The sequence below is a fragment of the Halichoerus grypus genome, chromosome 1 (genome assembly GCF_964656455.1).
Source record: "Halichoerus grypus chromosome 1, mHalGry1.hap1.1, whole genome shotgun sequence".
In the NCBI taxonomy this organism is placed as follows: domain Eukaryota; kingdom Metazoa; phylum Chordata; class Mammalia; order Carnivora; family Phocidae; genus Halichoerus; species Halichoerus grypus.
Window position 1 is genome coordinate 66,233,385 of NC_135712.1, and position 25,012 is coordinate 66,258,396.

At 38.2% G+C, this 25,012-nt stretch overlaps 1 protein-coding gene across 5 annotated transcripts in view; it reads left to right on the forward strand.

Annotated features, from left to right (window-relative positions):
* CD86 (CD86 molecule) overlaps nucleotides 1–23,522 on the forward strand; it is an 87,995-nt gene extending 64,473 nt beyond the window's left edge. For 2 of the 5 annotated variants that reach the window (XM_078066580.1, XM_078066574.1), the window contains exon 7: nucleotides 22,589–23,520. In XM_078066580.1, the coding sequence (XP_077922706.1) occupies nucleotides 22,589–22,709 (121 nt within the window). In that variant the 3' untranslated portion in view covers nucleotides 22,710–23,520. Of the gene's footprint in view, nucleotides 1–1,022; nucleotides 2,723–22,588 lie in introns of those variants that run through there. The other 3 variants (XM_036093698.2, XM_036093694.2, XM_078066587.1) reach the window with 2 other exon arrangements.
* The last annotated feature ends 1,490 nt before the right edge of the window (nucleotides 23,523–25,012 follow it).

Consider the following 25,012-nt stretch of genomic DNA (forward strand, 5'->3'; position numbering starts at 1 on the left):
TTTCTTTATATTCTCTTTTGTCCACACACTAGGGGCTATAGAAGACAAAATGTGGTGAGGTGCTTTTTTTAAGAGTTCAAGTTTTCAGTTGTTTTTAAATTCAGTTTATTCAAACTAAAAACAAAAAAATTTCACCCATTCTCCCACCCCTCACCCCCCACTTCTGGCAACCACCAATCTCCTCTCTGTGTCTATGAGGTGTGTTTTTTATTATTTATTTTTAGATTCCACATATAAGAGAGATCATACGGTGTTTGTCTCTGTCTGACTTACTTCCCTTATCATAATGCTCTCAAGGTCCTTCCATGATGTCACAAATGGCAAAATCTCATTCATCTTTATGGCTGAATCATATTCCATTATATGTATATACCACAATTTCTTTATCCATTCATCTATCAATGGACACTTAGGTTGTTTCCATACCTTGGTTATTGTAATAAATATTTGTTGAAAGAATGAATGTATGCATGAAGGAATACATAAAGATTCCTGGTGACAGTTGTTTCACAACATGATGAAATCAGATTATCTGTATCTCCATCTTCCCCGAGGAACAGGGCTCTCAAGAATATCAGGGCTCTGGCCACACAGTCATAGGGTCAGGCAATCCTAAGTCAAAAGCCTGGTCACAAAGATACTGTCATAAGCCCAGGGTCAACAGCCCCAGAGTGCCCAGCATCTACCCAAATACGCACGCTGCTGTGAGTCTAGGAATCCTGGATGGTGAGCGCAGGTACTGAGATCTTGCCTGCCCTCTTAGACTCAGTTCAGGTATGGTCCTGCAGGGAGAAGGCAGCAAGTAATCAACATATGGCAGGGGCAGGTCCAGTCAAAAATAAAGGGTAGTTAATTGAAGGAAGCATGAACAGCACATCTCCACCTCTCTCTTCAACAGTTTGTTTCTCCTTATTGCTATTTCAATGGCTCCCTGTATTCTGCCCTATCACTGAAATCTAGAAAAAGAAAGTGGCTCTATTGCAAAACGTCACCCAATTCCTTTTCTGTTGTTGTTTTTCCAGAGTACAATACCATGTACCTGAAAGATCTGATGAAGCTCAGTGTGTTAACATTTCGAAGACTACTTCAGGCGACAAAAGTACTACACATTTTTAATTAAAGAGTAAAATCCACATTACCATCCATTGTTTATATGCCTTCGCTTTCAAATTTTGGCTTACATTTTTTCTTGTCCATTAATATTATTATTACCATTAATAATAGCAGGGGCTCCAGGATTCCTTGTAAGTGAGATGACCTCCCTATAATGCCAGTTCTGCTCCCTATGCCAGGAGCAGATTTTAACTGCTTCTTTTCATTTTGGAGCACACTTGTAGGCCAAGCTCACCTGACTGGTTCCTGGCTCAGGACTGATGTTTAAGACTAACACCTCCTGTTTCAGATTCAGCCTTCTTTTCTTAATTCTATAAATTGTGTTTTATGTAGAACTCCCAATTACTGGAATAATGGCTTTTATCTATGCTTAATTCTAAAACAGTGCCTCATTCCATCTTGTGTATTTGTGACTACCTCTTCAGTCTGGGTGGGAGTTATGTATGTTATGGCTTTATAGTGCTGTTATTAATATTTTGAAACATAAAGAGATGTGTACTATAATAATGTAATTACTATGCCCTGAGAAAATTTACCCACTTCTCTGTGAGGGTCAGTAGGAAAATGGTGGCTTAGTGTGCTGACAACAATGAGCAGACCAACTCAAAATTTGGAAAATTAGGAATGATGGATAGAACCAGCTCTGAATCCTGGAGCCACTTCTATCTGGGCTGCTGCTAATCTGAGGAGGATCCACCTGCCCAACAAGCTATTGATAAGCCTTAGCAGAGAGCACTGTGTAAAGCAGGAAAGCACTATGCACTGTGAACCCTACTTCTCTTCTTGAAATAAGTGACTGAGATGATGGCCCAGGGCAATTGTTCAAGAGCCAATATGAGAGATCACAATACTCAAAAGAGAGAAAGAAAAAAAGGGAAAGCTCTTGACCGACAGAGATGCACATGAATGTCCTATCTGTCCAGCCCTCTAGCAAGCAAAAGGTGAACAGACTGTCCAAAAGAACTTCAGACAGACAGCACCTTCCCTGGTGGTTGGTGAGAAGTCTGGATAATACTCAAGTTATCGTGATGCTCCATCTGGCTGGAGGCAGAGCTGGGAGGGAGAGCTATCATCTTGATAATGGGATAAACGGAAGGAGGCTTAGGACTCTTTCAACTCATGGCTGAGAAAGAAGGAGCTAGAGTGGAATTAGGAGGACCAAGATGCAAATCATCCAGAGGCCAACATAGTTGGCAGGTGTCCTAGGAAGGGATCAGCTGGTTCAGAGCAGGGCTCGCAAATTTGTGTCTGATACTGTCTATGTCATTCTCAACGATGGGAAAACTGGATGCACAAGAGGACTATGCTAGCCCAGTAGAAATGAGTTAGGTGACCCTGGCTCTAAGGCAGCATCACTAATGGACAGAGCAGCCTCAGTCCAAACCGAGACAGAACTTTGGGAGGCCCAACGCACAGAAATATTTCTTCTTATTCTACATAAAGGAACCTAGAAGATTGTAGACAGCTGTGCTAGCCACGCTTGCCTTGTAATATTACCATTTGTGTGTTGTGCCCTGCCTCTGCCTTCATTAGGCTGAGGCATCTTGTTGGTTCCTAACATGTTTTATACAGTGAGCTCTTAATAAATTTTTCTTAAATTGATTTAAAAGTCTCCATTTTCTGCTTTACTTCAACAGTACTACTCAACTCTCGTAGCCCGACATTACTTCCTCTGTCCTCCTAATGTATTTCCTCCCTCTTAATGTCTCCATGGAAGCCTCATTCTCCAGTCACCTTGGCTAGAGTCCTCTGACTCATCCTAAACCCTCTCCTCTTCCCTTTTCTCTTAGCCATTATATAAGAAAGGGGGGCTTATATAATTCTAAATGTTTATCTCAGTTATGAGACATAAAAATATCAAGCAAAGGAGGTCCTTTCTGAGGACAACTGGGAAATTTGGAGTTAGGAAAATGATACTTGCTTTTCAGTTTGTAACTTTTTATATTCTGTAATTTTAAATTATGTGCTCATATGTACATTAAACAAAAACTTAATGTAAAATATTCCTTAAAATACCTTGATTACAAAATGAATGCCTATAACTATATTGTATATTTCTAAAGTTGCCAAGAGAGTAAATCTTAAAAGTTCTCATCACAAGAAAGAAAAGTTTGTACCTATGTGTGGTGATAGATGTTAATAAAACTTATTGTGTCAATCATTTCACAATATATACATATATCAAATTATTATGTTTCAAATTATTATGTTGTACACCTAAAATTAGTACAATGTTATGTGCCTATTTTACCTCAACTAAAAATAAATAAATGAATATATATATACACTTAGCATATAGCATGCACTTAGCATATATTGCTACATGTAGCATATATATATATGGCATGTGAGAAGACCCAGGAAAAATCTGGAAGAAAGAAAATTCCAGGCTCTGTGAGGGCAACAATATGTCTAATTTCTTAACCAATGAATCCTGGGCACCTAACAGTACCTCAAAGCTATTTGTTCAAATATTGAATGAAGCATTAATGTGCCCTCTGGTGAAAACATCCCTCCTTTGTATGTTAAATTCTCCAGATTTTCGATGTTCCAAATCTGGGGAAAGAAAAGCCAAGAAAAGTTAAGAGGTCAGTAAATATAATAGTACTAGTTAACATTCCTGGTACTCACCTTGTATCAGGGACTCTTCTAAACTGTTAAACTCATTATCCCATTTATTCCTCACAATGACCCTGTGATGTAGGTATGTGGATAGTATGACCATTTTGCTGATGAGGAAACCTAGACATGGACAGGTCAAAGCAATTAACCCAAGGTCACTAACTTAATAAGTGACAGAGCTGGGGAAAATTTTGCAAAGCATCACTCTTTCTACCCCTTTGTTTCCCAGCCATAGAAGAGACAACACTTTGGCTGGTTGTAGGTTGAGTGCCTACACCACATCCTGCACTAACAGCCCTCCGAGGCGGTGCCTCCAGAGGATTCATCACTGAGTTTTCCAGAAGCCATTCCATCATCTCATAAGGCCAGAAGCTGTGGATGATAAGGCACATGATATGATCGATCAGCAGAAATGAGTTTTTGGCATGTGATGTAATGAGCACTGGGTATTATATAAGACTGATGAATCACTGACCTCTACCTCTGAAACCAATAATACATTATATGGTAATTAATTGAATCTAAATTTAAAAAAGAACACAGTAAAACTTGCATAGATGGGGAAATTTTAATCATATTTCCCCCACCCTCCCCAAAGGGTAGAATAACTAAATGGATTTTGAGACAATGAATTTAGGAAGAAACTATTTGCCATGCAAGTTTAGATGTGAAAAACTTTTCTATTCATCATTAAAGAAAAACTGGCAAACCAAAAAAAAAAAGGGGGGGGGAAGAAAAGAAAAAATGAGTTTTTGCTCAGAGGGAAAGCAAACTACAACGGCTGCCTCCATCTCCTCCCCCTCCACCCCTACCATTTACTCTTTTGCAATCCACCCTCCTCCCTCTGCCATTCTGAAGCCAGTTTAATCCACTCAGTGGTCTCACATTTGTTAACCTGGGCTAGAAAGCAAAGGGTCATCTCTGACTACTGCTCTACAACCTTTCCCTCAGTACCCACTGCCACCCACCTCCCTGCCACACTTGGTTATCACAAGACCAAGCAAATATTTCTCTGACTTCAGAGACCACCCTTTCTTTTCTCATTCAGGTCCTTATTTCCTCAATCCAAGAGCATGACAATCACTACCCAACTGATCCCAGTCTATTGTCCTTCTTATCCTGCATTCTGTCCAAAACATCGAAACGAACAAGAAGATAAATAGTGAAAAAAGGTCTCCTCACATTCCTTTTCCCCAGCCACATAGAGACAACTATGATCTCCAGGTTCTTACATATCTTTCCATAGACACGCTATGCCTATGTGTGTGTGTGTGTGTGTGTATGTGTACATATACATACATGAAAATAGTGTACATACGTATATACATATACATACATAAATGTAGGTGTGCATGTGTGTGCACATATTTTTCCCCTTATTCAGGTAGATTTGGTTTTATTCTACACCTAAGTAAACAGCCTAAACATAAGACTTCTGCTAAGACGATTAAGAAAGAAACCAGCCTTCAGTATAATCCTTCATATTAAAAACACATTACTGTATCAGTTTTCAGTCTCATCCATATACCAGCATTATTGTGGATCTTATAATAAAAGTGAGATTCCATTGGCTTTCACCATGTCTGCCTGTTCACTCCATAAGAAAAAATACTTACAGATATGGAGTCCTGCACTATCCTTAGGCACAATTTTTTTTTAAGAGAGAACATGTGCAAGCAGTTGGGGGAGGTAAGGGGCAGAGGGAGAGAGAGAATCTCAAGCAGGTTCCACACCCAGCACAGGAGCCCAACATGGGGCTCAATTTCACGACCCTGAGATCATGACCTGAGTGGAAACCAAGAGTCAGATGCTTAACCAACTGAGCCACCCAGGCATCCCTTTAGACACAAATTTTTTAGCCTGCTCCAATTTGAACAAGTTACACCCTTGGTCTGGTCTACAATAGTCACCCTGAACTGGATCTCCCATTTCCTGTGTATCATTTTTTGTCTTTTGTGATTTACTCCCTCACTTTGGTGGTACATATATGCCAGTAGCTTTCTGAGAAAGGATATATGGGAAATTAATTTAATAAGATTTTGTGTATCTGAGAATGTCTTTATCCTACTTCCCACTTAATCATTTGCCTTGATATGGAATTTTGGATTGGAAATTATTTCCACTGTTTTAGTTTCCAGTGTTGTTCTTGAGAAAGCTATAGAAATTCTGATTCCTTATCTTTTTCTGCGGAAGCTTTTAAGATCTCTCTATGTCCAGTGTTCCTAAATTTTGTGATGAAATGCCTATTCATCTACTGTGATTTACACTGAGGTAGCCTTTTGTATTTGAAAATGCATGTCCTTCACTCTAGGGAAATTTTCCTGAATAATATCATTGATTAATTTTTCTCCTCTATTTTACTGATCTCTCATTCTAGGATATGGATTCCAATGTTGGATCTCCTAGACCGATCCTCCCATTTTCTTATCTTTCTCTCCTCTTTTCCATCTTTTTATCTTTTGTTCTATTTCTTAAAGATTTCCTCAAGTTTATCTTCCAACCTTTCTGTTGTATTCTATTTTATTTTATTTTATTTTATTTTATTATGTTATGTAAGTCACCATACAATACATCATTAGTTTTTGATGTAGTGTTCCATGATTCACTGTTTTCATATAACACCCAGTGCTCCATGCAGTACGTGCCCTCCTTAATACCCGTCACCGGGCTAACCCATCCCCCCACCCCCTCCCCTTCGAACCCTCAGTAGGTTTCTCGGAGTCCATAGTCTCTCATGGTTCGTCTCCCCCTCCGATTTCCCCCCCTTAATTTTTCCTTCCTTCTCCTAATGTCCTCCATGCTATTCCTGATGTTCCACAAATAAGTGAAACCATATGATCATGACTTTCTCTGCTTGGCTTATTTCTTCTTAGCATAATCTTCTCCAGTTCCATCCATGTTGATGTAAAAGTTGGGTATTCAACCTTTCTGATGGCTGAGTAATATTCCATTGTATATATGGACCACATCTTCTTTATCCATTCATCTGTTGAAGGGCATCTCAGCTCTTTCCATAGTTTGGCTATTGCAGACATTGCTGCTATGAACATTGGGGTGCATATGGCCCTTCTTTTCACTACATCTGTGTCTCTGGGGTAAATACCCAGTAGTGCAATTGCTGGGTCATAAGGTAGCTCTATTTTTAATTTTTTGAGGCACCTCCACACTGTTTTCCAAAGTGGCTGTACCAACTTACATTCCCACCAATAGTGTAAGAGGGTTCCCCTTTCTCTACAACCTTTCCAACATTTGTTGTTTCTTGCCGTGTCAATTTTTGCCATTCTAACTGGTGTAAGGCAGTATCTTAATGTGGTTTTGATTTGAATTTCCCTGATGGCTAATGATGATGAACACTTTTTCATGTGTCTGTTAGCCATTTGTGTGTCTTCTTTGGAGAAGTGTCTGTTCATGTCTATTGCCCATTTTTTTTTGACTTATTTGTTTTTTTGGGTGTTGAGTTTGAGAAGTTCTTTATAGGTCTTGGGTATCAGCCCTTTGTCTGTAGTGTCATTTGCAAATATCTTCTCCCATTCTGTGGGTTGGCTCTTTGTTTTGTTGACTGTTTCCTTTGCTGTGCAGAAGCTTTTTATCTTGATGAAGTCCCAAAAGTTCATTTTTGCTTTTGTTTCACTTGCCTTTGGAGATGTGTCTTGAAAGAAGTTGCTGTGGCCGATGTTGAAGAGGTTACTGCCTATGTTCTCCTCTAGGATTTTGATGGATTCCTGTCTCACATTGAGGTCTTTCATCCATTTTGAGTTTATCTTTGTATATGGTGTTAGAGAATGGTCGAGTTTCATTCTTCTGTATATAGCTGTCCAATTTTCCCAGCACCATTTATTGAAGAGACTGTCTTTTTTCCATTGCATATTTTTTCCTGCTTTGTTGAAGATTATTTGACCATAGAGTTGAGGGTCCATATCTGGCTCTCTATTCTGTTCCATTTGTCTATATGTCTGTTTTTGTGCCAGTACCATGCTGTCTTGGTGATCACTGCCTTGTAATATAGCTTGAACTCGGGCAAAGTGATGCCCCCAGCTTTGTTTTTCTTTTTCAACATTTCCTTGGCGATTTGGGTCTTTTCTGATTCTGTTGTATTCTGCTATCACATTTTAATTTTTAAGAGCTCTTTTTTGTTCTCTGAATGTTTCTGCAAGGAGTCTGTTCTTAATTGTTGCAATATCATCTCTTGACTCTCTGAAGATGTTCATGATATGTTGTTTAAGTCTTATTTTTCCTCCCTTATCTCTGTGTCCTCCAAGTTGTTTCTCTCTGTTGGTTTGCTTTGGTCTATATCATCCATGTTGGAGGATTCCTCAGATGTCTGCTGATGCTTGAGTGTCTGTTCATGATTAAGAGTAAGGAATTAAAAACTTGTTTGGAGGATCTAAGTCTGTGGATGAGCTTGTTAAATTTAGCGTTACAGTAATGGGACCTAGGTGGGCCTTTGCTGGGAAACCATATTTAGATCTTTCCTCTTCTGCTGGTAGTTTTCCAGTATCTTGCCTGGAAGGTAGAAGTCTGGCTGTCAGCACTTCGGGAACCAAGTGAAAGAAAAGAGATGTGTGTGTGTGCATGTGTATGTGCACATGTGATAGTGGTGGGGTCTCTGCAGGCTTTATTCAGTATGAATAAATGTACTTAATCTATATGCTTTCAGTATGGTAAATCCATCCTCAAATGTGTGAGATGTTTCCCAGTTGAAACACTCCCTGCTTTACCCTTTCCAGAGAACGAGACTCTAGACTTTTGCCAGGGTGGGAGAGGGAAGTTACCCAGTGGTGTGGAGTGGGAAAGGAGAGCTCAGCTATAACTTACTATCAAATTTTACCTAGTCTTCCTTATTTTGGCCCTTATCTTTCCACCCAAACTTCATCCTCAATTGGTTCTCAATCCTGCCAGTTCCTGAGGATTTTGATAATTCTGGAGTATAAACTGGATTATTTCTTGGGTTTCTGCACTGACAGGTAAGACTGTCCTGCCTTATTAAGTTAGTTACCACTCATCCATCTATTTTTCAGACTCCAAACTGTCATCTTCTTTCCTATTCTTGTACTGTTAAATTTTTCCACTTAAACTAAAAAAATAATTTTTCTTTAGTTTTAGTGGAATTTCAGAAGGTAATGGAATTAGATGTGTATATTTAACCTACCATTGTACCTGGAACTCCACTATTCTAGGACTCTACCATTGAGGGCCTTCAGTCTAACATCCAAATCATCAACAATGTGACTTGAAACTAACTCAACTCTTTACCAATCTTATTTTTCCCCTCTCCTCATCATATTGGAAAACCATGATACTGCCAGATTTAGCTACTAATCTGGCATTAGTTATATACCCTGTTATATACCCTGTTATTATCAAGTTTGTTTCCATTTATGCTATTTTGCATCTCTGGAATATTTTTCCCCATCTTCCTCTGTTTATTGGACTCTTGTTCACCATTAAAGCCTGGCTCAAATCCACTACCTCTGCTGGGCCACATATCTAACCACCACCCAGGCTATGTAGTGACACCATATCCTTGGATCACAGAATACCCCTTCCAGCAATAATTCATTCCTATCCTAAAACATTCCTTCCCCACCAAGTACCATGATTCTGGCCATTGGCCAATATATAGAGGAGTTCCAAGTTTCCCAGGGGGACTTCAAGCCACCAAATAAGCAAGTGTTATTTTGTTATACACAGCCTTAGTCTTAAACCACTTGGTCTGGGTAGTTTGATGCTCTACATGCCAACTTCCCCCAACCATTCTAGGTTTGGCTTTTGATCACCCGATTGCCTCCTGTCCTTGCCATACCACTTAGAGCTGACAATCATCTCCTTCTCCCAGGTTAAAATCTTAGTTTCCCCACTTTAAGTATGACTTGGATTCACTCCCTAAAAAAGCTGCTTCTGACCACCCAGCATAATCATCCCTTGACCCATCTCAGCCTTCTGAGCCCATTATTTCAGAGCAGTCACACCAGACCAGATCTTCCCAGCCAACAGGAAGCAGGATTACAGTCACATGGCCCTACACAGGAGGTAAAGGTGTGCCCTGTATCTACTCCTCAATTTTAGTAGACATCCTCATTAACTTAAGTAAAACCTCTCATTTCATGGAATCATATAATTTTAGAGCTTAGAAGAACTCAAACAGTCCTTGGCCCTCATGGGAGGTGGAAGCTGGATACCACAGGAATTGAGAAGCAGGGTCTGGAGAGATGTGCAAACAGAAAACGAAGACTCATACAGAGATGGGTAAGGTGGTGGCAAGGCTAAAGTAGAATAGAAAAGGAAAACTGTCTGTTTACAGCAACATTTCTGAACCTTGCTACACTTTAAGTTTGCCAGCATGTAATAAAACATTTCTAATTATGTGAGCAGTTATTTTTGTCTGTTCCTTATATATTTCCTAAGAAAATATTTGTCTGCAAACAGTGCATTAACAAGCATTAAGGATAAAAGGCACAGATAATGAATGAAACGGCAAAGAGATCAGAATCAGTAGTTTACATGTCTTATGAAAAAGCACATAAGATTTCCCACTTCTCAAATTACTTCCTATTAACCTACACTTTTGCTTATAGCAATTAATAAATTGTCTTTAGTGAATGAAAAGAATACATCTCAGTTTTTGTAGGGCCTTACACCTGTAAAATCCAAATCAGAATCACAGAGTTGGGGAACCATAGATGCTGTGTCTTGGGTCAAGTCTCTTTACTAATGATGTTTTCAGAGAAAACTAAGTACCCGTGCCTTCTTCATCCTGGCACCATTTACATTGTTCCCTATTCACATACACACAAGAACAATGTAGTATTTTTTTTATAAACAAGTGTAACATGACAAAGGTTAGAGGACTTACTACTTTTTAAATGTTTTATTGTGAAAAGAAGTCCTTTAAAAATATATGTGAAGTTATTTCAGAAAGTAGCTCTCCACCCTGGCAGTAGTATCAGCTTACTCCTACCCATTGCATGAGGCAAAGTGGTCTCTTTTCCCATGATCTGATTGTATGGCACTGTTCTTGAGATTACACACTGTGAACCCATACGTTTCCAAAATATAGAGAGTACAAAGTAAAAAGTCACTAAATTGTCCTAACAGTCTATTAGACATGGAAGAAATATAGGAAGCATCCAGTAGAGCCCTTCCATTTTAGGTGGCAAACAAGGGCAGAGAGGAGAGGGATTAACCAAACATCAAAGAAAACCAGCCCCAGAACTCAAATTCCTGACCTTCAGGTTGGTGCTTTCCACTTTATCCTCTGTGCTTCCTGCTAGCTGGAAGAGCTGGGGAATGGGTGTCAACAGATGATAATACAGCAAGAGCATGGACTTCGGGGTCAGATAGACCTGACACTGCTATAGTTGGCATGTGACCTTGGGCAACTTAATCTCTCTGATTCTAGGTTTCCTTATTTGTAAAATAGGGTTAGTAATACCTACCTACTTCATGAGATCAAGTGCAATAAAAAAAAAGATGAAGATTATACAGTTGAGAAGAGAGGAGAGAAAAAGAGAAAAGGCAGGGAGGGAAAGGGAGGGATGGGGAGAAGAGGGGAGGAAAGGGGAAGGATCCAGGAAGCAAGCAATGTGTAGCTTGTGGCAGTAGGGTGGATTAGGGGTGGTGAATGAGCATTAGTAGTGGGAGGATGGGAACATGAAGCCATCATAGACTAATAGTGGTGGGTGTGGAGTCTTTCATATAACACTCAGCCCAGAAGTCCCTCCACACCCTGCTGAAAGCCAGAAATGCTCCTACAATTCCTCTTATATCAGCTTCACTTGAAGTGAAGTCCCTTGCTCAGCATCTCAACCCAGGGACTGAGATGATCCATGCAATCCCCTTACATGCATGGGACCTTTCTGTTCTTACTGCTGAAGCCAAAGTTATGTTTTTAAGACCTCTATCTTTGTCAAGATTATTTCCAGACTCAAGAATACCTACTTCTCTGTCAAGGTGGCAGAAAGTTCTGCCCTTACTAAATATAACATGAAATTCTGTGCAGTCAGGCTGAGAGACAAAGAGGGTCTCTCAAGGGCCAAGAGCTCCCAGTCCAGATTTTGGAAGACCTTTGCCTTAGAGGGCAATCATGCAGAAAATGGTTTTGGAGGGTAAGGGTTTACAAATTGGAGGCAGGAAAACCAGTTAGAAAACGGGCACAATTAGCCCCTGTAAGTTTGGCATTTCTAAGTTGCTGAACAAAAAGAGCCTCCTTACATTTCCAGACTGGATCCTGGTGCCTGGGCTCATCAGATCAGGGACAGGGTAAGTATACTGCACTACAGAAGCAAATCCAAATAACAGGGAAAAGGAAACTTAAGGGAGCTGCTTTAGGAGAGATAGACCACAGGAGTTCTCTGCACTCAATCAGAATGGGATGAAAGAAATCCTAAACTATGTTGGAAAGGTGAGATGATTCAGGCACAGCTACCAGACTAAAAATAGTAATATAAATCATAGTCTTTGAATAAACCCACGATTATATGGTCAGTTACTTTTCAACAAAAGAGGCAAGAATATACATTGAGTCTCTTCAACAATGGTGGTGGGAAAACTGGACAGCAGCAACAAAAGAATGAAGCTGGACCACTTTCCTACATGACACAAAAAAATAAACTTAAAATGGATTAAGGACCTAAATATGAGACCTGAAACCATAAAAATTCCAGAAGAGAGCACAAGCAGTAATTTTTCTGACATCGGCTGCAGCCAACATTTTTCTAGATATGTCTCCTGAGGGAAGGGAAACAAAAGCAAAATTAAACTATTGGGACTACATCAAAATAAAAAAACTTCTGCACAGCCAAGGAGACACTCAACAAAACTAAAAGACAACCTATGGAATGGGAGAAGATATTTGCAAATGACATGTGTGATAAAGCATTAGTATCAAAATATAAAAATTCTAAAACTCACCACCAAAAAAACCAAATAATCCAATTTAAAAATGGACAGAAGAGGGGCACCTGGGTAGCTCAGTCCATTAAGCATCTGACTCTTGATTTCAGCTCAGGTCATGATCTCAGGGTCGTGAGTTCGAGCACCATGTTGGGCTCTGCACACAGGGTGGAGTCTTCTTGAGATTTTCACCCTCCATCTCCCTCTGCCCCTCTCTCCACTCTCTCTTTCTCAAATAAATAAAGAAATAAAGTCTTTTTTCAAAAATGGGCAGAAGATATGAACAGACATTTCTCCAAAGAAGACATCCAGATGACCAATAGACACATGAAAAGATGCTCAACATCACTCATCACCAGGGAAATACAAATCAAAACTACAATGAGATATCACCTCACACCTGTCAAAATGGCTAAAATCCAAAACACAAGAAATAAGTTGGTGAGGATGTAGAGAGAAAGGAACACCCATGCACTGTTGGTGAGAATGCAAACTGGTAACTGGTACAGTCACTGTGGAAAACAGTATGGAAGTTCCACAAAATATTAAAAATAGATCTACCATATGATCCAGTAATTCTACCATATGATCCAGTAATTCCACTACTGGGTATTTACCCAAAGGAAATGAAAACATTAATTCAAAAAGATGGATGCATTATTTATTGCAGCATTATTTGCAATAGCCAAATTATGGAAGAAGCACAAGTGTCCATCGATAGGTGAATAGATAAAGAAAATGTGAGATATATATGTATATATGTATAATAGAATATTATTCAGCCATAAAAATGAATGAAATCTTGTCATTTGCAATGACATGGATGGAGCTCGAGAGGATAATGCTAAAGGAAATAGGCCAATCAGAGAAAGACAAATACATGATTTCACTTATATGTGGAATTTAAGAAACAAATGAACAAAGGAAAAAAAAGAGACAAACCAAAAAACAAACCCTTAACTATAGAGAACAGACGGTTACCAGAGGGGAGGTAAGGGAGGAGTGAAATAGGTGAAGGAGATTAAGAGTACACTGACCTTGATGAGCATTGAATAAAATATGGAAGGGTTGAATCACTATGTTGTACACCTGAAACTGATATAATACTGTGTTAACTGCACTAGAATTAAAATTTAAAGAAGGGGGAAAAAAACTAGATTTTTTAATAAAATGGAAACATTAAATATTCAGTAATAAAACTGTTATCTTTCAAAAAAATAATAAATAAATAAATCACAGTCTTTGATATAGTCACCAAGATGAAAACATCCTTTTTTATATCATAGATCCAGTATGGGGGTAGGGCAAAGGTGATTTCAGAAATGAGACCCAAAAGACACAGAGCAGGAAGCAGAGGCTCTTTGCTTCCAGAGCACTGGCCGCCAAATAATTAAAACTCTTTAGGTTCATATTTGCAACCCACAGCATATACCTGAAGGTTCTTATTAGAACATGCCAGGGTAGGGTTGCCATGCTGACTGGCAACACAAACTAGTTACATGCTGTTTTCACCAGTCCACCTGCCACTTTTTAACTGCACACATCAAGTATGTGCCCTCAGGCTTCAGGCCTCACAACCTTTGTAGAACAGTTGAGCTGTATCCACTTGACGAGAAAACATCAAGTCTATTCCATTAAAAAAAAAAAAGCCAACCCAAACAATCAAAACCTAGTGGGTTTCTTTACTGATTTACTTTTTCCTATGGTTTTCAATTTATTTGTTGAATACTCTTAAGAGTCATAGTCTCAGAGTTTGAGACTCTCATTATCAATTTAGAAAGAAAAAAAAAGGAATGCTTTTTTAAATGTTAAAAATAATTTATTTTTAAATTCTATTCCTGTGTCTAAACCAGGTATGCATATTAACATATGTGAATGTCTTTAGGGTTTAAAGAGTCTTAACTGGAAAAAAAAAAATATTGTGGCAAGACTTAAAGAAACAAGGTGACAGGTCAATGAAAATTTTAAGAATTTCATTCTCCCTGAGTAATTGCTTATATTCAGAACTTACTAGATATAGTTTATTTGCAGCAGGAAGTATAGGTAAGTTATAAAGAAACATTGCATCAGGGTCTTAACAATTTGTTTGGTCAAATCTTCCCAAAACCATGTAAGGAAGGGATGCTGCATCATTGTTGTCATTGTCGTCTTCATCTTCATCATTATCATAGCTATTTATTGAGCATACACTATGTCAGGCACTATGTTAACCAGTTTATGTATATTATCTTGGGAAGAAGGAAGAAAGGCTGCATCATCTTGCAGAAGTTTAAGAACTCATTTGAGAAGGGAGAACCAAAAGGAAAGCACAGTGAAGTAAAATAGTATCAGAATTTAGAGAAGGGGGACAAAAGTATGAGAGTAGCAATGAACAAGTATTTTATTGTATTGGGGCAGGATGGGGAGGTGTAGTCCTACCTTAAGGGTCTGATATAAATGATCACGAGGACAGAACTGGCAAAAAAACTAATAATACTAGGAAATAATTCCTAAAGAAAGAATTCAGGTATGAATATTCAGGAATCACAGAACTATTGCCAAAAGAGTAAGTAGATTTTGAGGAAACCAGATTACCTCTCCCCCAGCTTATTGTTTGATTCATGTTTAACCTGAAGATGGAGCCAGTCCCAAGAAAGCAGATCCAAGAGATAGATAGATCATGGCGATGTCATGCAGACCCTGTTTCCAGCCACAACTTTGGTTATGTGAGCCAATAGTTTTCTCTCTCTATCCTCCTTCTTCCCTCCTCCCATCCTTTTTTATTCCTCAAGTTGGTTTTATTCCTTTAGTCAGATTTTCTATTCTTAATTGATACATCACAGAATGGAAAGGCTTGGTCCAGCTGAATCCAAAGGTATAATCAATATCTTCAAGCTACTCTCTTCCTCTCCCCTGCTTCATTTTGGCTTGGATTTTCTTTGTATATTGACCTCCTCTCCTATTACAGGCAGATTCCTTCAATACAGGTAGGAAAGATGGTCACAAGAAGTTCCAGCTTATGTTGTTTGGAGAGTCTTTTTTGTTAGCTCCAGCAGAAATATTCTTGAGAGGATGTTGATTGGGTTTGTTTGGGTCACAAGTTCATCCCTGAACCAATCACCATGGCCAGGGACTTCTGACCTTATTAAACAGGTCCAAGTATTGGTCTCACTTCTCCCTTCCAAAAATCCCAGGGGAGTGGAGTCAACTCAAACTGGAATACAACAAAATGTTTTATGGGGAAAAGTGGTGTAAAGGATATTGGTGCCCCACTCAGGATCCCTTTATCTGGCCAATGCACCCATCCCCTGGAAGCTGTGAATGTTGACCCTAAACAACCCATAGCTGCCTTCTCTCTCTGAGACTTGCCCTTGGCCAAATAGGAACTTCCTCCCCTAATTCTCTTTAAAATTTGATTTTGTTCATTATGATTTTTTATTAATTTTGATTTACTTAAAATGTTGCATTAAAATAGTATTCATCTTGATTATTGAAATTTTGCCACCCTTCAAATTTTGCCCTGCTCCCCTCACCCTAGTCCTGGCCCTGGCTAAGAAGGTATCACCAGCCCTCCATCATCCCCTCTGAGGCTAGACCTCAGTCAATGATTGACTGATATAAGGGTACAAAAGTTCGGCCCCATTGCCTCAAAACAGGGCTCTCTCTGCAGTAGGAGTTTCCCATGGGATTAGATCCTATAGTTAGTCTCCAGCTAGGACCACATTCCCGCTGGTTTTTTATTCCTGCCCCATTTCTGCTTTCCTCAGTCTCTCTTTCTGAGAGCATTCCCAGCAAGTTACATGGATAAGAATCCCTGTCTTCAGGGAACCCTACTTAAAACAATTGATACCAGGAAGGGTTCTAGGAAGTAGACACTAAAGGTGAGTTTCTGTAGTTCAATTACTCACCAGCTGGATAACAAAGAGAACTAGGTTTTGATACTGCCTGGATGCTGTTGTAGTAGATTATTAAAACTTACCTGTAGTGAGCTATTATGTGATCCAGACACAAGAAGATGCATTAACTGGTACAATGTCCTAGCATTAGAGTCACCTAGAATCTCTAAAAATTCCTAAACCCAGACCACATATAAGATAATTACATCACAATTTCTTCAGGGGAAGGACACAGGCACCAATATTTTTAGAAGCTCCCAGGTGATTTCAATGTGCTGACAAATTTAGGAACTACTGTCTCAGGCAATTGTGGAGTATGGGAGCAATAGTGACTGTAAGAAAGGACTGTGGAATCGGCGAGCTCTTGGTACTCACTAATTCCTTGCAGAGAGAAAAATCACAGGCTCAAGTTTATTAATGAACAGTTTTAAACAGTGGAAACTGTCAGAGTATCTCCTTGACAACATTTAAAGAGACACTCATTTCCTACAGCTGGAGGGGAGGCATGGCTGAAGAGTAGGCTGAGGATATATCAAGAACTTCGAATTGCCTGAACCCTCTAGGCCTACAAAACTGACCAACTCCCTTGTTGAAAGATACAGCCCTCCTGCTGCTTAAAGACTGCAAGGAGATCTCAGTGAGGCAATGCTTTACAAGTAGGGTTGCCAGATAAGATGCAAAATGTCCAGTTAAATTTGAATTTCAGATAAATAATGAATAATCTTTTAGTATCTCAGTCTTCTGTATCCTGTATTTTTATTTGCTAAAGCTGGCAACCCTATTTTTTTTTTAAGATTTATTTATTCATTTGGGGGGAGGGGCAGAGGGAGAAAATCATCAAGTAGGCTCCATGTCCAGCCCAAGAGCCTGACGTGGCGCTCAATCTCACGACCCATGAGATCATGACCTGAGCCAAAACCAAGAGTGGGACGTTTAACCGACTGAGCCACCCAGGCACCCCTGGCAACCCTATTTTTAAGGCAATTCTTGCCCTCTTATAATCTGCCCCCACTTCCATCTGGCTACTGGACACATCATTAATATCAAATCTAAGTAAAACCTGACTGGGAAGTCTGAGGCTTGCTAAAGAAACAGAAGAGAAAATATACCAAAAGAGCTGAAGGACCTGCCTGGCAGGTACTGGCAGGAACTGGGAAAGTATTCCTGGGAGTGAGTCCTGGGGTGCTGGATCAAGGGAGGAAGAATGAAAATCTAGATAAAGGATTTAACACCTGGCTGTAAAAGGGTCCTAGCGTTCTAATATATTACTGAAATGGCACTTGAAGTTTGGAAAAAAACATGGCCCATTGTAAATGAAGTAGAGGTGTCAGAACTGTGATGGCAAACTGTGGAGAAAAGGCTCAGAAGGCTTAGAGAATTCGAGATGCTAAAATGAGCCTACTATATAAACCTGGAAAACCTATCACTGTCTATTGATCAGGAGGGCCTGGAAGACACTTCATTAACCAAGGCAGTAAAAAATATGCTGGTGAGAGGGGACATAAGCATTGTTGAAAATCCAGTAATATTTGTTCTATGTAGATGAGGACTGACAGTAGAAGATGCTGTTATAGAGTGGGATTTACAATATCGAGGATGACATGATCCTGGAATACTAGAGGGCAGGGGCAGCACTTAAACATCAGAGGTAATGGGCATAATTAATGTGATGGGCAGCAAGTTTGGAACACTAGGCAGGGAGCCTCAGTGATCCCTAGAGATGACTCATAAAAATGGTACCCCTAGGGGCAAGGAAATGGGCCACCCTCAGAGGTCCTGTTTAAGATATGTAACCAAAGGATCAGAACAGATAAGAAAACTGAGGTCACAAGCCCACCATCCCCCCACACCTGGAGGTAATCTTTATCTTTGTGATAAAACTTTTCTTGTTTATTATTTTGCAGCCTATGTATGTACCCTAAACAATATAATTTAGTTTCCCTCAGTTTCCAACTTTTATATAAATAAAATTATACTATATAGTTTTTATGTGTGACTAATTTCCTTCACTCTATATTATGTTTGTGAGATTTATATATATTATGTGTGTGCTCCATGTTATTCCATCGTATGAATATCCTATACAAGGTCTGTTTTGTGGGACATGCAACCAGGGTAGTCATACGGGCTCCCACACTCAGAAGGACCTGTTCTTGGTTTAATAATTTTATCTTTGAATTATAGTTTTGTAAGGGAATTCTGATGGAACAATGCAGCATGTGCTGCAGGCTTGAAGACTTGGCTCAAGAATGATCCTACCTCCTGCCATCTTCCTGGAGCAGGTTTTCAGCCAACCACTCCCCACCCCAGTAATCCCAGGCTTCTTGGTCCCAACCCCAGGCAGCAATGGCTAACCCCCTACTGGAGGTCTGGGCAAGGGCACAGAGAGGGTCAGCATAGTGTCCTACAGTATTTGGGGGAGGGGATTTATGGTGGCAATCGTCCCTGTCCTAGGCTGGGAATGCCATGGTGAATTCAGAGGTGACTTGATGGAGACAAACCTCTCATCCACCCATGTCCAGGAACCTAGCACTTCCAGGCATGAAGTTACAATACTTTGTGGGGTGAGAAGGGGAGATGACTGCCTCAACTTTGGGAGCCAGGTCTGGAAGCTGTTGGGAAGAGTAACCCAGCAGTTGGTGGCTTTCATGCCTGTACCAGAGGATCTGCACTTGCCCCATGAATGTCCCTGAACCCAGGAGAGCAAGACATTAGATAACAAATCATAAATACCATGAAGGTTGAGAGAAACCACAGAAGAAAGGAAAAAGCTTTCTTCTTGCTTTTTGAAGGTGCCCACGTTTTCATTTGGCACTGGGCCTTGCAAATGATGTGGCCAGCCCTGATGCTATAGTTTGTTTGTCCATTACTATTTAAATCAATTTACAAACCTTAAAAATTGTACCCATATAAAAATGCATAATTAGGGGCACCTGGGTGATGCAGTCAGTTGAGCATTTGAATCTTGGTTTTGGCTCAGGTTGTGATCTCTCAGGGTCATCGGATGGAGCCCTGTATGGGGCTCTGCACTTAGCGCGGGGTCTGCTTGGGCTTCTCTCTCCCTCTGCCCCTTCCTGCCCCTCTCTTTAAAATAAATAAATGAAGCTTTTAAAAATGTACAATTAGATGAGTTTTGACATATTTATACATCCATGAAGCTGCTGCCAAAACCAAGATTCAGAACATTTCCCAAAAGATTCCTTATGTCCTTTGCAGTCCACTCCTCCCTCCATCCTGTCCCCCAGACAACCACTGATCTGCTTTTTGTCATTATAGATTGTTTTATAGATGATAGATTGATTTTCAAGAATTTTACATAAATGAAACCATACAATATGTATTCCTTTTTTTAATTAAAAAAATTTTATTGAGGTATAGTTGACACACAATGTTACATCAGTTTCAGGTATACAACATAGTGATTCTCTAACTAGTATGTATTATTCTTTTGTGACTGGCTTCTTTGACTTAGCATGGTTTTGAAAATTCACTTAATCTTGATGGACAGTTGAATTTTTCCCAAGTACAGCTGTTATGGAAAATACCATTATTGACATTCTCACACACATGTCATGGTGCACATGGGAACAAGTGTCTCCAGGGTTCATACATAAGGTCCTGGGCTATGGTTAGTTTCTATTTTATTAGATAAAACCAACCTCTTCCAGAGTTGTTGTTCCAATTTAAATTCCCACCAACATGTATGACAGTTTTCCCTACCCTATATCCTTGTCAAATCTTGGTATTGTCAGTCTTTTTAATTTTTGCCAGTCTAGTGGGTGTGTGATGACATTGCATTTGTGGTTGTTTGGTTTTACTTTGCATTTCCTTGATTACATCTTTCATATGCTTATTAGCTAATTAAATTTGCTGTATTATGAAGTACCCATTTATTCAGTTTTTATATTAGATCTACCTTTTTCTTTTTTTTTTTTTTTTTTTTAAAGGCTCAAGTGATCTTTTTTTTTTTTTTTTTTTAAAGATTTTTATTTATTTATTTGAGAGAGAGAGAACGAGAGACAGAGAGCATGAGAGGGAGGAGGGTCAGAGGGAGAAGCAGACTCCCCGCCGAGCAGGGAGCCTGATGTGGGACTCGATCCCGGGACTCCAGGATCATGACCTGAGCCGAAGGCAGTCGCTTAACCAACTGAGCCACCCAGGCGCCCTACCTTTTTCTTTTTGATTCATAGGAGTTCTTTATATATTTTGATTACTACTAAGATTTTTCTATCAGTTTTATATGTTATAAATATCCTTTCCTCTTCCATAGCTTGTCTTTTCATTCTTTTTATTGTATCTTCTGATTAACAGAAGTTCTTCATTTAACGTAGTCAAAAGCATCAATCTTTTCCTTTATGATCAGTGCTTTTTATATCTTGTTTAAGAAATCAGTCCCTACATGTAAAGTCATGAAGATACCTCCTGTGTTATCCTCTAAAATATTTTTGTCTTTTCCTTTCACATATAAGTATTATCTACAATTTATTTTTGTGTATCATATGAAGTATATGTCCCAAATAAATTTTTTTTCAGTTTGGATACCCAATATTCCCAGCACTGTTACTAAAAAATCTACCTTTTCTCCACTGCTCTGATATACTACCTCTGTCATAAGTCACTTGTCCAGATATGCATGGATCTGTTGGGGGACTCTCTGTTTTATCCATTTATCTATTTTCCATCCTTACACCAATACCACCACACTGTCTGATTAGGGCTTACCGAGAAGTCTAAAACTAAAGTCTGGTAAACAAGTTCTTCCACTTTCTATCTTGACTATTCTTAGCCATTAGCACTTTCATATATGTTTTAAAATTTGCTTACCAAATTCCACAAATAGATCTTTTTGAATTTTGACTGTTACTACATTAAATCTATGAATCAATTTGTAAAGAATGGGCATCTTCACAGAATCATATTTTCCATCCTATGAATATGGTAGAACTCCCCAATCATTTATGTTCTTTGATGTCTTTCAATAAAATGCTAAAATTTTCTCCATGGTAGCCATGCTCACTTGCTCATCTCTTGATAGATATGATCCTTGGCATTTGATGTGATATTTTTAGTTTTATTTCATGTCTAATGAACTGTTGCTGTTATCTAGAACTACAATTTATTTTTGTACATTGATTTTGTATCCAGAAAACTTCCTAAATGCTCTTGTTGATTCTACTAATTTATCTGTAGATTCTGTCAGGTTTTCTACTTACACAGTCATGTCATCTGAGACTAGTCATAGTTTTATTTCCTTTCCAATCTTTATACCATCTATTTCTTTCCTTGCCTTACTGTATTTCCTAGGATTTTCAGTACAACACTGATTAGAAGTGATAGCAGGCATTGTTTTATTCTTGATCTGAAAGGAGATGCTTTCTTATGTTTCACCATTAAGAATGTTTGCAGTAGGTTTTTGTACATATTCGTTATCAGATTATCTTTTTTTTTTTTAAAGATTTTATTTATTTATTTATTTATTTATTTGACAGAGAGAGAAACAGCAAGAGAGGGAACACAAGCAGGGGGAGTAGGAGAGGGAGAAGCAGGCTTCCCGCAGAGCAGGGAACCCGATGTGGGGCTCGATCCCAGGACCCTGGGATCATGACCTGAGCTGAAGGCAGATGCTTAACAACTGAGCCACACAGGCGCCCCAGATTAAGTATCTTTTTATTCCTAGTTTAAGAGATTTTTATCCTATTATTATATATGGAAATTTAATGTTATCAAATGGTTTTCTGTATCTTTTGGGACAATAATACAATTTTTCTACATCATTCCATTAATGTGGTTAATTATATTCATTGTATTTCTAAAGTTATTCAATTTTATATTTCTGGGATAAATGCAATTTAGTCTTGATCCTTTTTATATTGACTAGATTTGGCTTGCTAAATGTTTGGCTTCAGATTTTTGTACCCATTTTCATGTGTCAGATGTCTGGTAATTTTGCTTTCCTGTCCAGTTTTCTTGTCCTAGTCCAGTTTTGGTAACAAAAGTATATTAGTTTCCAATAATGAGTTAGAGAAATGTTACTCCTTTTCTATTTTCTTTTTTTTTTTAATTTAATTAATTTATTTATTTGACAGAGAGATACATAGCGAGAGAAGGAAGAGAAGCAGGGGGAGTGGCAGAGGGAGAAGCAGGCTTCCCGCAGAGCAGGGAGCCCGACGTGGGGCTCGATCCCAGGACCCCGGGATCATGACCTGAACCGAAGGCGGACGCTTAATGACTGAGCCACCCAGGCGCCCCTCCTTTTCTATTTTCTAAAAGAGTTTGCACTCAGTCTCACCAGAGATTTGTCAATTTTATTAGACTTTACAACAAACTACCTTTTGGCTTCATTGATCCTTTCTCTTTTATATTGTTTCCTACTTCATTCATTTCTTCTCTTATTTGTTATTTCTTTCCTCCTACTTTCTTTTGGCTTATTTTGTCATGCTTTTTCTGACTTCTTTAAATAGATAATTCATCCATTGATCTTCAGGTGACTTTCCTTTCTGATCTACTTACTTAAAGCTATAAATTCCGTCTAAAAACTGCTTTAATTACATCCCAATATTATGCTATGCAGCATTTACATTATTGTTCAGTTCAAAATAGTTTCTAAATTCTATTGTGATTTCTTATATAACTCATGGGTTACTTATAAATGTATTTCTCATGATCTATGTAACATTTAGGGATTTTCTGGTTTGTTTTTGTTTTTGGTTTTATTGGTTTGTTTTTACCAATTTTTAGATTAATTACATCATAGTCAGAGAACATGATCTGCATGATTCCCAGTCTGTGGTTTTGTTGTTCTTTATGGCTCAGCATATGGTCAAATTTTTTAACATGTTCCTTATGGGTTTGAAATGGAAGTATTTTGTATTTGTTGGGTACAGTGTCCTATACAAATTCATTGTGTCAAATCTGTTAATGTTAGTTAAATCATTTAAATCCTTATTGATCTTTTTTGTACTGTTATTCTACCAACTACTGAGAGAAACTTTTTAATTCTCCCATGATAGCTGTGCATTTTCCTATTTCTTATAATTCTGTCAATTTTTGCTTTGTATATTTTCAAGTTATATAATTAGATGCATTGTAAATTTTAAATTGTGATGTTTTCCTGATGAATTAAGCCTTTTATTGTTATAGAGTGATTCTCATTACATATAGTAATTCTTTGTATCTTTAAGTATACTTTGTGTTATGTTAATTAACCATACCATATTTGTTGGTTAGTATTTGCATACTGTATCTTTTTTCATCCTTTTAAGATACCTCTTAGTGTCTTTATGTATTAGATGTGTCTAAACATTTATTCTTAGTTTTTATACATCCAGTTTATCAATTATTATTATATTTGTTGTAATTGCTGATATATTTTGTTTAAATATATTGCTTTATTTTGTGCTTTTTATTTGTTCCACATGTTCTATGTATATTTTTCTCTCCTTTCTTGCTGTCTCTTAGATTAAGTATTTTCCAGTATTCTAGTTTTATTCTCTACTAAATGTGAAATTAAATATTTTGTTCCCATTATTTTAAAGATTTCTATAGAAATAACAATATACAAAATTATCAAAATGTACAATTAATCACTGTCTCCTTGGAAAATACAAAGCCCAAGTACACTTTTAATACCATTTAAACCTCTTCCAACTTACATATTATTTTTTTCATGTACTTTAACCGTATCTTTTCTTTTTTTTTTAATACCACAAGACATCATCACTGTTTTATATAGTCAATTTACCCACATATTTACTACTTCTACATTCTTTATTTCTTCTTAAACTGTAGGCCTTCCCTCTAAGGATCCCTCTAGGATCATTTTCAGTCTCTCTAAGGTATATGCATTAGACCTTCTTTCAGTGAGGATCTGCTGTTGAAAACTCTGTTTTATTTACCCTTATTCTTGATAGATATAAAATTCTATGTTGGCATTTTTTTTTTTTTGGGTGCACTGACGATATTACCCCACTGTCTTCTAGCTCTCCTTGTTATGTTGAGAAGTCAACTGACAATCTGTCACTCCTTTGAAAGCATTCTTTTTTTTTTTTTTTTTTTTCCTTCTGGCTTCTTTTAAAATCTGTCTTTGGAGTTCTGAAGTTTCATTATGATGTGTCTAGGTATGTATTTCTTTTTATTTATGTTGCTTGGGTTTCATTAAGCTTCTTAAACTGCTGTATTAATATTTCTTTTTTCATTTCCAATAAATTTTGATCCATTATCTCTTCATATATTGTTTTTCCAAATTTCTCTTTCTTCTCCTACTACAGTTCTGATTAATTGATTTAGGTTTTCCCATACCATCCTCTTTGCCTCTTAACTTTTCATCTGTATTCTCCAGTTGTTTTTTTTTCCTCTAGACATTTTTTTTCTGCCTTATCTTGTAATTCACTAACTATATCTTTACCTATATCTAATTTGTTGTTAAACATTTCTATGTTGTATCTACTATGCAATTCCTGGTCCTTCTCAGAATAGAATGGTTGTCATTCATTCATTCATTTATTTAATTA